We start from the raw sequence: 14,327 nt of genomic DNA on the forward strand, positions 1-14,327 counted from the left end.
AAGAAAGTAGGGATACATAAGAACTAAGAAAATAAGTAGTGAAGGGGCAGGGGTGGAACAAGACTTTTAATGATAAATATAATTTGTATTTATTTTGAGATTTGAATAGTGAATGCATTACACATTCAAAAATATTTAATGACTAAATATAGAGATGGTGAAAACTGTGAAATTCAGAGGAATAATTATTTCATAAAAGAATCAATGTAATGAAAAGATTCTAAACCTAAAGTAGTCATAACTTTTTTTTCTTTTAAATCTGCCAAAGCATTTTGTTAGCCACAGGATACCATGAAACCGCTTTTGTCAATTTTGTACTTTTAGAAACTTACACCTCTTCAACAAACACGTCTTTTATTACATAAGTAATTGAGGGTAAGATGAAAAGAAAAAACTATGCCTTCCCCAAATTCCAGTGCATCTTACTTTTGTATTTCCCCATGTGAGCACAGACACATAAAAATTATATTGCATGCAGATTCTTTATCATCTGAGCCACCAGGGAAGCCCAAAATTTTAATAGGTTATATTATATTGTATAACTGTTAACCTTTTTTCTTCTTAGCAAATATTCACCTAATTATGATTATTAATGACTGCACATATTTTCCTTAATATAAATGCATCTTATTTTATTTAATAGGACTCCCATTGTGAAAAAGTTGGCTTAAAGCTCAACATTCAGAAAACTAAGATCATGGCATCCGGTCCCATCACTTCATGGCAAGTAGATGGGGAAACAGTGGAAACAGTGACTGACTTTATTTTTCTGGGCTCCAAAATCACTGTAGATGGTGATTGCAGCCATGAAATTAAAAGATGCTTACTCCTTGGCAGGAAAGTTATGACCAACGTAGACAGCATATTAAAAAGCAGAGACATTACTTTGCTAGCAAAGGTCCATCTAGTCAAGGCTATGGTTTTTCCAGTGGTCACGTATGGATGTGAGAGTTGGACTATAAAGAAAGCTGAGCGCCGAAGAATTGATGCTTTTGACCTATGGTGTTGGACAAGACTCTTGAGAGTCCCTTGGACCGCAAGGAGATCCAACCAGTCCATCCTAAAGGATATCAGTCCTGGGTGTTCATTGGAAGGACTGGTGTTGAAGCTGAAACTCCAATACTTTGGCCACCTGATGTGAAGAGCTGACTCATTGGGAAAGACCCTGATGCTGGGAAAGATTGAAGGCAGGAGGAGAAGGGGACGACAGAGAATGAGATGGTTGTATGGCATCACCGACTCCATAGGCATCGGTTTGAGTGGACTCCAGGATTTGGTGATGGACAGGGAGGTCTGGCGTGCTGGGATCGCAAAGAGTCGGACACGACTGAGCGACTGGACTGAACCGAACTGTGAGATATTTAAAATTTTTCAATGTTTTTTTAATAATGGACAGTGATTTTTAAAAAATGAGACGTAGTCAAATTCTATTTCTGCTATTGATTTTCGAAAGGATTTTTTTTTTAATGATACTGCTTCGAAATTATTTAGTCACAAGTAGTTCATTTAGTTCAAATTTGCCTGTTTCTGGTGAATGATCTGGGGAGCTAGATAATATTGGGAAAGTGGGGAAATATAACTAAAAATGCTTTAAAATGCGAATTACATTTCACAGAAGAAAAATCATGGATACACTAGTGCTAGTGCGGCGGTTTCGCTCACACAGCGCTCTCGAAAATTAAATCTGGGGTCGCGAACCTCCGCCTAATCCTTTGTGGTCCCATCCCGCCGTACCCAGACAGCGAGATGGGCACCGCCACGGCCCAGGTGCAGTGGGGAACTTTAGTAACGATGCACCGGATGTGTGCGTGGAAGTGACTGAAGTCAACTCACGAATGATTGGTTCTCCTGAGAGGACCTAAGCCTCCTTTCTCCTGCCACTGGCCACGGGGTTTGTCTATTTGAACAGTCCCCGCCCCCTGGAGAAGCCGGTCCCGAAGCCTCACTTCTCCTAAATGATTATTGGCCTGTCTTCCTGTCTATCTTCTTCTTATGTCCGTCGATTGGTCGTCAGGGCTAGGAGTACGCCCTCCCTCCCGCCCGGCTTAGAGGACAGCGGGGAAGGCGGGTGGTGGGGACCGGGCCCTGAAGCGGCGGTACCGGCGCTGGCGGCGGCAGCTGAGGCCTTGGCCGAAGCCGCGCGGTGAGTCTGGGGCCTGGCACCGACCCCTCCAAGGCGGCGGAATGTCCAGACCCACGGCCAGCCTGGTCCGTGGGGGCACCCCGGGAAGCCCTCCATCTGGGACTTGGGGTCCCCTCAGTACTGGCCCCATGGAGTTGGGCGCCGCCGGAGCCCTTGACCCTCACTCCGCGAGGCTACGCCCACTTCCTCCCGGACCTCCAGGAAACCCCCGGATCCTTTAGCCTAGCGTGTGTTTCTGGCGCCAGAAGGCCGGCCCATCAGCTCCTGTATTGCTGGGGCGCCTCTGGGTCTCTGCCCGTCAGTCGATCCTTCTTCTGAGCCACCTACACATTGTCCTCAGAGAGGACCAACGTCAGTGTCAGCCCCTTGCGCTTCACTGTGGATGCCTCTCAAGGACCCATTTCCCGGAGCTGAGCTCGGTTCCACCCTGAGTTTCATCTTCTCTGCTTCCCCCGCCACCATCGCTAGTTTGGGCACCTGGCTTTAACTTCTGTAAGCCCTCGCCAAGACCCTTCGTATATTTAACTTCTAGTATTTTCATTGAATTCTGCCTGGAGCAGATAGCCTTTGGGCCTTAGACCTTATGAAGGTAGGCTGATTCCTTCCTGAGACTGGAAATTCCTTGCTAGCCTACCTCCCCCTCATCACTGCCAAGTGCGCACTCTCTGTAGTAGTTTTCTCCTCTGGAATCCTTGGGTTTCCTCAGCCCTAAAGTCTGACACTTCTTTCTGCAGTCTTCTTGATGCTGGAGAATTTAAAAGCTTTTCAGAATCAATTATTACTGTTTTTTACCCCTCTGGATTTCACAAATTCTTTCAAAATAAGAAATTTTGAAAATTTTATTTTCTATTATAATGTGGACATACCTAGGATAGGTGTATATGTTACTACCATGACAGTCTGGGCAGAGCTTTATCATAGCCACTGCATTATGGTCACTTGATTATTTGTGTTTCCCCCTAGATTGTAAGCTTATTGAGGGAAGGAACAGTACATAATTCAGGAATAAATGAGTGATCTCAGGAACAAATCAGTCTCTCTTAGCTCACGTTCCAGCTACGTTCTATAGGGCAGAGACTTCCCTGACAGTCCAGTGGTGACGACTCCTTGCTTCCAATGCAGTGGGCACAGGTTCAAACCCTGGTTGGGGAAATGAGATCCCACATGCTGCAGGGCAGGACCACAGAATAAAAATAGAAAATAAAAAATTTAAAAAATACAGAACTGTGCTGCCCAATACAATAACCATCAGCCACATGAGGCTTAGAGTGCTTGAAATGTGACTAGTCCAAGTTGAAATTGACCTAATTGTAAAATCCACACTCGATTTTGGTGACTTGGTACAGAAAAAAAAGAATGAAAAAATGTCAATAATTTTTTGTATTGATAACATGTTGAAATGATATTTAGGATATATTGGGATGAAGTGTGTTCATTTTTCTTGTTTCTTTTTATGTTTTCCATATGGCTACTAGGAAATTCGAAGTTACGTTTGTGATTCATATTGCTTTTGGGCAGTGCTGCTATAGAATAATAAACAGTGCCCCTCTTTGAATTTTCCTCAAGGAAAGGGGCAGTCTTAGGCATGCTTATTTTCCCTCTGCCTCCCCACTCTAGTACCTGACTGTGCCATGTATGTAGTAGTCATAATGATAATCATAGCTAGTAACTATTAACTCACTGTGTGCCTGGCACTGTTTTAATCATTTTTTAACATGGGTTAACTCACTTAATCCTCACATCAACCTTACGAGTTAGGTACTATTATCCTATTATTACAGTTAGGGAAACTGTTAAGTATCTTCCTCAAAGTATATAATTTTGGACTGAATTCACACCCAGGTAAGTCTGGCAGCACAGCCCATCATTTGACCTATGCTACTGTGCTGCCTCTTTTAAACATCAGTCATCGTTGAATGGCTCAAGGCTCTTTGCATGTTTTTCAGTGAGGTCTCCCAACCTTGTTTGGCTCCCCAGCTTGACTTGGGTGTATGAAGATCTGTGTTGAGGAGCTGGGACCATATATAAGTTCATTGCCATGGTTTGTTATTCAGAATATTAAAGGAAGCATCTCTCCAAAGAACCTCAGGGCAAGATGCTTGGAACCGGCCCTGCCGCCGCCACCACAGCTGCCACCACATCCAGCAACGTGAGCGTCCTGCAGCAGTTTGCCAGCGGCCTAAAGAGCCGGAATGAAGAGACCAGGGCCAAAGCTGCCAAGGAGCTCCAGCACTACGTCACCATGGAGCTCCGAGAGGTTCGGACTGTTGTCATTGGGCCATTCATCATGGAGTGTTGGGGCTACCTGTACCATCCCTGGGTTAGATGCCTCTTGACAGCTAAGTGAGAATTCAGAAAATGTAAAGATTCCATTTCAGAAAGGCGCCCAGTTTCTCATGTCCATAGAATGTGCGGATTCCTTTGCAGCAGTTACACATTTCTGTGGCATTTCCTGTGGTGTGGTATTTTAAGAGTCAGCATAGAGATGGCTGTTTCTTTTCATTTTTTTTCTGTTTCATGCCACATTCCAGACCTTCCACTCTTTCTACCTGATAACAGTGGTTGGCATGGCTTTGAGGAGTTGGTTGCTTGAGGCTTTCTAAACAGTGACCAGACTTGAGGTCAGGGACAATGTCTTGTTTGTCCTTATACCTCTGGTACTAGGTAGAATCTAGGACGGTGGGTGGCCTGCTATTGTGTAAGATATGCAATAAATATTTGTTAAATAGACCAATGAATTGCTCTACAGTTTAAAACTAGAAATGGGCAGCAGCCGTGTCCCCTTTGGCTTGAACTGTACCTGCCGGCTGCCTTTCAAGTCCTAACCTTTTGGAGCCATCCCACCATCAGGGAGACATTAGAAGTTGTGCTGAGTACATCTTCTTTTGTAGATGAGTCAAGAGGAGTCTACTCGCTTCTATGATCAGCTGAACCATCACATCTTTGAACTGGTGTCCAGCTCAGATGCCAATGAGAGGAAAGGTGGCATTTTGGCCATAGGTAAGGACAGAGTCTCTGGTGAGGTGAGAACTGGAAATAAAGGACTGCTCACCTTTGTGTCCACTGCACCCTGTGTCTGCTTCCTACTGGATACTTAGTTCACATTTGTTTAAGGAATTTTAAGGAGCTTGATGGCTTTCAGTGTACTTACTCAGCTATTCTAGCAGTAGTCCTGGGACATAGGCAAAGCAGGTATTTTCAGATATCCATATATCTGAACCATATCTCAGAACCATTAAGCAACTTTTCTAGGGCCAGTGCACCAGGGCTGAGACTAGAAGCCTGCTTTCATTCCAGGCTCTGTTTTCTCCATAGCGCGGTGTGGCATAGTGGGACTCACAAATAGAAAAGTAGAGTTGGGATGCATTGAATGAAAGGCAGGTAATTTTCAGCTCCCAGGAACTAGTCATCCATCCTGTGAACTATTATTCAGTCCCAGTTGGTTTTCCTTTTCTTCTTGGGAAAACAAATTGTATTTACTAAAATGAGATCATTTTGCTTTATATAAGTAGTTCTGGCACAAATGCCAAATCTGTTGGTTGAAATGAAAATTGTTTGCATCCGTACTGTCTGGAGATTGCAGTCGGTACTTAAAAGGAAGAGGTCACTGGCTGTGTCCCTCTGAAGGCCACCTACTTTCCTGGGCAGCCTGTGCCCCTCCTCACCTTTTGCCTTCCTGTCTTTTCCAGCCAGCCTCATAGGAGTGGAAGGTGGGAATGCCACTCGGATCGGAAGATTTGCTAACTACCTTCGGAACCTCCTTCCCTCCAACGACCCAGTTGTCATGGAGATGGCATCCAAGGCCATCGGTCGGCTCGCCATGGCAGGGGACACTTTCACTGCTGAGTATGTGGAGTTTGAGGTGAAGCGAGCCCTGGAATGGCTGGGTGCTGACCGCAACGAGGGCCGAAGACACGCGGCTGTGAGTGTCTGGGGAGCAGTGCCCTGTGTCGGGGTACTTCGTGTGATGTGCTCAGGGCCCTGGAAGGCAAAGAGTGAGAGGGGTGGCTCCAGGCAGATGCACTGTGCTTCTTGGTGGCCCTGAATTCTGCCCCAAATCCCTTTCTCTCCTCACCCTGAGCTCCGTTCCTGAGGAGGAAAATTAACGTTCTCTTTCATTGCTTGAAAGGCAGCCCTGTGTGCAGTTCTTACCCTGACCTCTGATGTTCCAGTCGAAAATTCTTCCCCAGAAGGCACCGTTCAGCCATAGGAAAGAAGAGAAGCCACAAGCCAAGAGGCTTACAAAGCCTCAGACAGCTGCACTATCTGCAGCATCCCTCTGTGAAGGTCCCTCAATAGCCTGTGGAATAAGGAAGTTCTGGGCTGCAGAGAGGAGCAAGGGAGGTACTCGCTCCCCCTGCTGGGAGAGTGGGTCTGCCTTCTCCCAGGCCTTTCCTGTTTATGTTTTAGTCATTTATTGATTCGTCAGTACACAGTACAGACTTCCTCTTTCCCCTTGGCTGTTCTGCATTTGAGGGAGTGGTGGCTTCTACCCTCTTGTAGACGCACATCCTCCTCGCTCTCCAGGGCTCATCCCTGAAAAAGACTGGTTTGATGGGCTAAGAATCCAGGTTGGGAGGCAGGGGAGAGTCTGTCCTTAAGAGACAGAATCTATGAACCAGTATGGTGGGAATAGAAGCTTTAGGTGGATCCTTTCCAGTCACTTCCCTCTTTAGCAGGCAGCACCATGAGAAAGGAGCCTGCCTGGGTGAGGGGCCTGCCTCTGGTGCCACTCTCTAACTCTAACTTGGGGCAAACCGCCCTGCCCACCTTCCATTTTACCATGGTCAAATGAAAAAAGTAGCAAGATTAAATATTAAACAGGAACATTCATTCAGTAAAGGTTTATTGAATGCTTAAGTAGTCCAGGTACATTCTAGGCTATTTATCTATCTATCTACTATCTATTCTAGTGGAGCAGTATATGAAACATCAAACACGGCTGCCCTTTCAGAACTTGTGTCCTAACTTTCCTGTACAAGCGTTCTATTTCTAAACACCCTGTGATAATGGACACTGAGATGTTTGATCAGTTTTACTGTCATTCTTAGGTCCCCAGGAATTCTGAGCTACAAGAGTGGGCAAGTGTGCCATTTTCCTAGTGTGTGTTGGCTCTGGCATGAAAAGAGGCTGTGTTCGTGAGAGAACAGAGCTCTCTGATCCAGATGCAAGATCTCTGTGTGCCTTTCCTCCCAGGTCCTGGTGCTCCGTGAGCTGGCCATCAGCGTCCCCACCTTCTTCTTCCAGCAAGTGCAGCCCTTCTTTGACAATATCTTTGTGGCTGTGTGGGACCCCAAACAGGCCATCCGGGAGGGAGCTGTCGCCGCCCTTCGTGCCTGTCTGATCCTCACCACCCAGCGGGAGCCAAAAGAGATGCAGAAGCCGCAGTGGTACAGGGTGAGGAGATAGCTCCATTCCAGCCTCCAGCGAAGCACTTCAGCCTAGAGTGTCGCTGGGCTTAAAGAGCAGCAGTAGACCCCTGGCCACAGAGCTAGCGTCATGTCTGCTTTGGTCTTACACGACTTTTTAAGCTCAGTGAATTAGTAGTTATTTTGTTGTTTTTCACGAAAGCAAAGATCCGGCCATAGCTACGCCATTATTTTATGCACCACTAAGAGTAAGACTACAGTGCCAGTTATATTCACTGCCTTTTTAACAATTATAAGGTGTCTCTTTTCAGAGATGTTAAAGTAGGGTAAAATTAGTGTGTCTGGAGGAACAAAATGCAGTAGATACTGAGAAAATACCAATTCTCCTCTAGTGTTGTGAGTCCTGTGCTGACTGCTGCTGCCAGGAGAACCTACTGAGGCTTGTCCTATACCAAGAGCCTTGAACATGGGACCAGATACCTGGGTTCTAGTCTTGGCTGCTCTGTGACCTTGGGCAAGTCACTTAGTTTCTGTTTTTAATCTGCCTCATGGTGGCATTGTGAGAGTTGAAGCTAAATTAGATGAAAGAGCTCAATGAGCTAATATTGTTGGTGATACTGGCACGAGTCCCTGAGCAGGCATGGTAACCTCAGAACCTGCCACATAAATGGGCGGGCTGCTTTCTAACTCTGGGTGTTGTGTAATGAAAGCATTCTGCATCTCTCTGTAGCACACGTTTGAAGAAGCAGAGAAAGGGTTTGATGAGACCTTGGCCAAGGAGAAGGGCATGAATCGGGATGACCGGATCCATGGAGCCCTGCTGATTCTCAATGAGCTGGTCCGGATCAGCAGCATGGAGGGAGAGGTGAGAAGCCACTTCTGAGGAACAGTGGGGTCAGGGGTTCCAGGCTTCCCACCTGCCATTCTGAGAACGAGACGAGGTGAGATTCTCATCCTCACAAGCTTACATTTTATAGGGAAACAGGTAACAGACAAAGAAATAAGAGCATTTCAGACAGCAGCCAGATCTATGAAGAAATAGAGTGGAGGGAAACAGGATGGAGGGGGTGACTCCCTCCCTGCAGTGATGCCATTTGAGCTGAGACCACATGACATGGAGGAGCCAGCCTAGCGGCTGGCAGGGAGGTTGTCCATGCAGAGACTTGAGGGTGAAAGAGAGTTTGACAAGTTCAAGCAGGAAGGAAAGTGAAGCTGGTGCACCATGAGTGGGGAGAGGGAGGCGGGCCCCCACTGCGAGGCTCATAGTTTGTGGTCCACTCGGGCTCTTATTCTCACCCCAGGGATGATGTGACAGCATGTCTGTAACAGTCATTGGCTGCTTGTGGGGAAGAGCTTGTGGAGAGGCAGGGAGGAAAGCAGAGGGATGAGTTAGGAGGTGTATTGGCCCAAAAAGAAACTACAAAGATGGGTTTAAAAGTACAAGGATTGTATTAGGGAAATAGCCTGTGAGAGAAAATGAGGAGGGAGCTGGAAGAGGCTGGGAGAACCATCAGGCCTCAGCGCGTGTCTGACCCTGAGTGAATAAGAGTGAAAGAAGAGTGGGATGGAAGCGTCCTAATCTACCATGCAGAGCCATCCCAGGGTCCTCAGGCCAGACCTGGCTGTCAGAGGAGGCCCGCCATAGCATTCTTATTGCGTTCTCTCGGCTGGAAGTGGCCCCTGGAAGGTGTGGCCGTGGCACAGACACGCCTTCCACTGACTCTGGTAGTGTAGACGGAGAAGTGGATTCAGTGTCAGTCCACTCATGCTGGATTCAGCGTGTATCTGGGAGGTAGTCTTCCAACGGGGAGCTGGTTGCTGTGGAATTTCACCCCAGGGCTTCCGGGTTTTGGAGGCCCAGCGACGTTTGTCAGTGCCTGTGTCCTGGATGTGGGCACAGTGTGTGCTGCAGCGTGTGAAGCACAGTCTAGCTCTGGATCCCCACTCCTCTCTCTACTGTGTGACTTGGGTAAATTGCTTCACCCCCTCAGTTTTCTCAGTTTTAACAGGGTCTTATCCACCTCACTGGTCTCCTGTAAGGTTTCTAAATATATATGAGGTGCTTAGCACAACTCCTGATTCCTAGTGGGCATTGCGAAAATGATTGTCCTCAGAGATTTCCCCACCTAAGTATAACATGTTTTCCACTGTACCCCACACAGCTCTGGGATCTTCGTTGTCTCCAGAAAAATGGGACAATATCACCTAGCTCATAGGTTTAAATGAAACAGTACTTTGTGATGGTGCTTTGTAACTTATAAAGAACTATGCAAATGTAAGGGCTTTCCTTTTGGCTCAGTCGGTAAAGAATTCTGCAGTGCAGGAGACCTGAGTTTCATCCCTGGTTTGGGAAGATCTCCTGGAGAAGGGAATGGCTACACACTCCAGTGTTCTTGCCTGGGAAAATCCCATGGACAGAGAAGCCTGGCGGGCTATAGTCCATGGGGTTGCAAGAGTCAGACATGACTTAGCAACTAAACCATCACCACCATACAAATATAAAGTATTATAATTTCATAACTTCTTCATTCATTCAACAGAATAGAATGAGCGTCTACTGTAGGCCAGTTATACCTTGTCCTAAGAGCTAGAATGATGCAGCAGTGAATAAAACCGTACATACTAGCAAAAGGAGGCAGACAATACACAAATCAATAAAAGTTTGTATAGTACAGCATATGGCGACATGTGCTGTGGAGAAAAGTAGGGCAGATAAAGGAATGGGGAAGCTAGCATGGATCAAGGATTACATTTTACAATATGATGACATTTGCGCATAGCCGTGAAGAAGCTAAGGACAAAGCCATACAAACATCTGGGGATGCCCCTTCCAGACAGCTGGTTCTGTAAGCACAAGTGTGCTGCTTTATGAAGGGAGCGAGCTTGCTGTTGTGAGCTGAGTGAGAGGAGAGAGGAGTTGGGAGGCAGGGTCCAGGGAATACCTGGGGCAAGAGGGGATGCATCATGTAGGATCGCAGAAGCCCCTGCACATATCATTGGAAATAAATTACTGGAGGGGTCAGGGCTGAGGCCCCTAGTCAGGATAGAACTGTAGCATCTCAGTAGAGGACTTGGGCAGCTTAGACCATACTGGGAGCTGTGGTAGTGCCAGGAGGGGCTGGGTTCTAAATTTGGGATTTGGAGGGGTGGGAGAGAGAGGAGTTCAGGTTTGGGGCCTCAGCGACTGGAAGGATAGAGTTGCCATTTACTGAGATGGGAGTAATGGGTCTGGGGTGGAAGGTCAGGGGTTTGCTTTTGAACTTGTTAAGTTTAAGGTGAGAATTGTGCATCTGAGTGGAGATGTTGAGTAGTTTGGGGGAGAGATCTGAGCGAGAGACAGATGTGGGAGTTGTTGTCATGTGGATGTTATTTCCAGTCGTGAGACTAGATGAGAACTCCCCGGTAACTAGGGTGGCTGGGGGAGAGATGGGGGCTGAGATCCTGAGGAACCCAGGGAGACCAAGGAGTAGCGGTGGCGGTGGGTGTGGGTGCCGGCAAAGCTCAGGGTCCAAGGAGCCAAGTGAATGAAGGGTTTCAAGGAGTAGGAAACACTGCGTTGGATCAGATGCTGCAGACAAGTCAAATAAGATGAGGACTGAGACTGACCATTCAATTTAGCAACGAAAGAATGTTGGTGACCTTGACAAAAATAGTGGACAAGATTTCCTGAGAAATGAAAATATCTGTGAGAAGAGTTTGGAAGTCTGGAAATTAATTGTTCTCTTATCTTTCTCAATTTGGACTGCTGGAGGATGAGTTATTGAGCAGTCCTTTGAATAGGTAAGAGGTGTGAGTTCTCAGCCAATCAGCTTATCCCATGCCTCTTACAGAACTCCTAGGCCTCTGAGAAAATCACTTGCCTCCGCTGTTTCTGCCTGGGTTTCAGGTGAGAAGAGGGACAGCAGAGCTTCCTTAGCAGGGTGCTGGAGTGGGGCTGCCCCTCACCCTCTCAGGAGTCTCCTGTCATAGCCATCAACAGTCATCTTTGCCACACCAAGGATAGCTTAGGGGTCCTTAGGAGCCAGCCCCCTGCTGCTGCTTCGTTGTTCAGTAGGTGGTGCTCTTCTGCCTAAATTAGAATAGAATCAGGCCCCTGCAAGGTCCTAGGGAAACCTGAATCCTCAAGAAGAGTGGCCTCCATCCCCTGTGGGAAGAGTTGCATTTCAGGGTTGGGTGTGTGTTGCTCATAGACTCCACGGTGCCCAGGTAAATGCCTCTTATGAGTAAAGGTGACTTTTCCCCCACGTGTACAGCGCCTGAGAGAAGAAATGGAAGAAATCACACAGCAGCAGTTGGTCCATGACAAGTACTGCAAGGATCTCATGGGTTTTGGAACGAAACCCCGTCACATCACCCCCTTCACCAGTTTCCAGGCCGTGCAGCCCCAGCAGTCAAATGCCTTGGTGGGGCTGCTGGGGTACAGCTCTCACCAAGGCCTCATGGGCTTCGGGGCCTCCCCCAGCCCGGCAAAGTCCACGCTGGTGGAGAGTCGCTGCTGCAGGGACTTGATGGAGGAGAAATTTGATCAGGTCAGTAGCAGGAAGCCTGCTCTCTCTTTTCCTAAGCTCCACGCCTCCCCTTCCTTTGCCAACCCTGTGTCCTTCCTGTCTCAGGTGTGCCAGTGGGTCCTGAAGTGCAGGAATAGCAAGAACTCGCTGATCCAAATGACAATCCTTAATTTGTTGCCCCGCTTGGCTGCCTTCCGACCTTCTGCCTTCACAGGTGAGGATGTCCATGGATGTGTTGTGTTGTTACCCATCAGGAGTAATTAAACAGAGAAGACGTGATTATAGAAAGTTACAACTGCTGCTCATTTGAAGCAGTGACCGCTGAGAAGCCAGTCTCTAGTTTCTTAGCCAGTTTCAGCAGTACGTAGTTTTCTGTAAATGTGGCAGACACCAGGACAGTCCAAATGCAGGCAGAGGCGCTTCTAGAGCCAACCAAGTTCTCGCGTGGAAGCCAACATGCTCGTTCACGAATGGGCTCCAGGTAGATGAAGGAAGGGCAGTTTGGGTTTCTGTGCAGCTAGTCTGTGGGGCACGGAGGAGCCGATGTGGTCCTGCATCTGCCCCTGAGGTGGGCTCCAGGCTGCCTCCTCGCTCATGAGGAGGAAGGACTGGAAGCTTTAGGGGCTGGTTTCACGGGTGATAGACCGTGGGTTCCCCCCTTCCTGCCCTGTTCCCACTGGTTGCTGTGAATTCCTAGCTCCTGAAACTGGCCCAGCTCAGACAGTGGCTTCTCCCTGAGGCCTGCCTGGTTCACTTCAGCTGGAAGCATGCTTTTCCTTTCTCATTATAACCCCCAGCTGTGGAAGGGCCACGGCATCAGACCTGGGGTGAATCTTCCCTCTGTTCTTTTTGCTTGGCTGCTCCGTGAGGCATGCCAGATCTTAGTTCCCCAACCAGGGATCGAACCTGCACCTCCTGCATTGGGAGGACAGTCTTAAACAGTAGACCACCAGGGGAAAAGTCCCAGTCTCTGTCTTAGCTGTGATGTTTGGGGCAGATTGTGCGACCTTCCTGGACCTTCACTTCTGGATGCGTCCAGTTAGAGTGACAGTACCTGCACCACGAGATGGGCTGCCTTAATGTCTAAGCACCTTTCTAAGTGCCTAGTGCAGAGTGAGCTCCAAGAAATAGAAACCATTACTGTTGCTGGCTCCTCTGGCTACTTCACAGCCTTTTTAATAATAAGGTAAAGGTAAAAATTATACTATTACTCCAGTTGCCTGTTCATACTTAACATCCTGGTCTCATCTCCCTCCTTGCTGGGTATAGAGACCTTAGCCCTACATCTCTTTGGTCTTCATTGTGGTGCACGCTGCCTGCATTTCATAAGTGTACAGGACCCAGTGAGAGCCGAGATGGGAAACGGAAGGCCAGCCTGCCCCTCCACAGATGCCTTTTCCTGGCATAGACTCACCTCACAAACTGCTCAGCTCAGATGAGACAGTGGCAAAATAACAGCTGGTGAAGTGTTAATGTGTGGGGTGTGAGCACAGGCCGTGCTGAGTGAGGATGAGACAAATAGCTACATAAAATCACTGAACCATAAAGAAAGGATGTAATGAAAATCACCTGTAGTTTTTCAGTTTTCCATTCCTCTCTCCTGATGCTCAGCAGCTTTTCTCTGTTTTTAATAACAGACATGCCTCTATTCAGTAGAGCTTTAAATGATCTTGGTTTGAAAGTCTGTGGTTCAAAAGAGAGTAACAAGTAGGCCATATTTGATCAAAGTCTGGCATATTGTGTAAGCAGTTACCCTAGTAAGTTCAAGAGACGGCCTAGCAGCAGGATACAAGGACTCAGAAGGCCCCCAAGTTTGTTCTTCTGATGTGGGTTTTTGTTGTTTTATTAAATATACTAAAATATGTCCTTGGAATTCAGCCTGGGCAGCCCACGTAAGTACAGTCTCATTGGGAAAGTGCCACTTTTTAAAGCTTAACAGTTTGGAAGTCATTGCTTGCACTTCCTAGTGATGTAACCCTTGGGAATGTCAAAAATACTCCTCTTGGGTTTGGGCTAGAATCTCTAGCAATGCCAGATTCCTAGTCTCTTGGGGTGCTAAATCTGGAAAAGGAAATTGCCACCATGATTTAAGCTCATTTCCTGCTGAAACACTGCTCTTCTGTGAAGGTCTAGTTTTCCTCATAGACGCACTCTGATTTGAGGGTGGTATCCCCTTGGTTTCCGACTGTTTTCAAGCCCCAGCGTGCCTCAGCTGGCAGGAGGTCAACTCATTTGACCACGAGCTGTCAGAGAAGACATTCCTCAGTGGTGTAAACACAGTGATGTGTGTTGCTGAGTGCGGTCCTG

The 14,327-nt window shown here is 47.4% G+C and overlaps 1 protein-coding gene across 2 annotated transcripts in view; it reads left to right on the plus strand.

Moving 5' to 3' along the window:
- The first annotated feature begins 2,047 nt into the window (after nt 1–2,047).
- The window catches only part of MTOR (mechanistic target of rapamycin kinase), a 125,223-nt gene continuing 112,943 nt past the window's right edge, over nt 2,048–14,327 (plus strand). The window contains exons 1-8 of one of the 2 annotated variants that reach the window (XM_052654066.1): nt 2,048–2,143; nt 4,198–4,400; nt 5,035–5,143; nt 5,833–6,065; nt 7,340–7,540; nt 8,243–8,377; nt 11,766–12,041; nt 12,126–12,234. In XM_052654066.1, coding sequence (XP_052510026.1) covers nt 4,239–4,400; nt 5,035–5,143; nt 5,833–6,065; nt 7,340–7,540; nt 8,243–8,377; nt 11,766–12,041; nt 12,126–12,234 — 1,225 coding nt within the window. In that variant the 5' untranslated portion in view covers nt 2,048–2,143; nt 4,198–4,238. The remainder of the gene's footprint in view (nt 2,144–4,197; nt 4,401–5,034; nt 5,144–5,832; nt 6,066–7,339; nt 7,541–8,242; nt 8,378–11,765; nt 12,042–12,125; nt 12,235–14,327) is intronic. The other variant, XM_052654067.1, reaches the window with a different exon arrangement.

Source organism: Budorcas taxicolor, chromosome 16 (assembly GCF_023091745.1).
Source record: "Budorcas taxicolor isolate Tak-1 chromosome 16, Takin1.1, whole genome shotgun sequence".
NCBI classification, from domain to species: Eukaryota; Metazoa; Chordata; class Mammalia; order Artiodactyla; family Bovidae; genus Budorcas; species Budorcas taxicolor.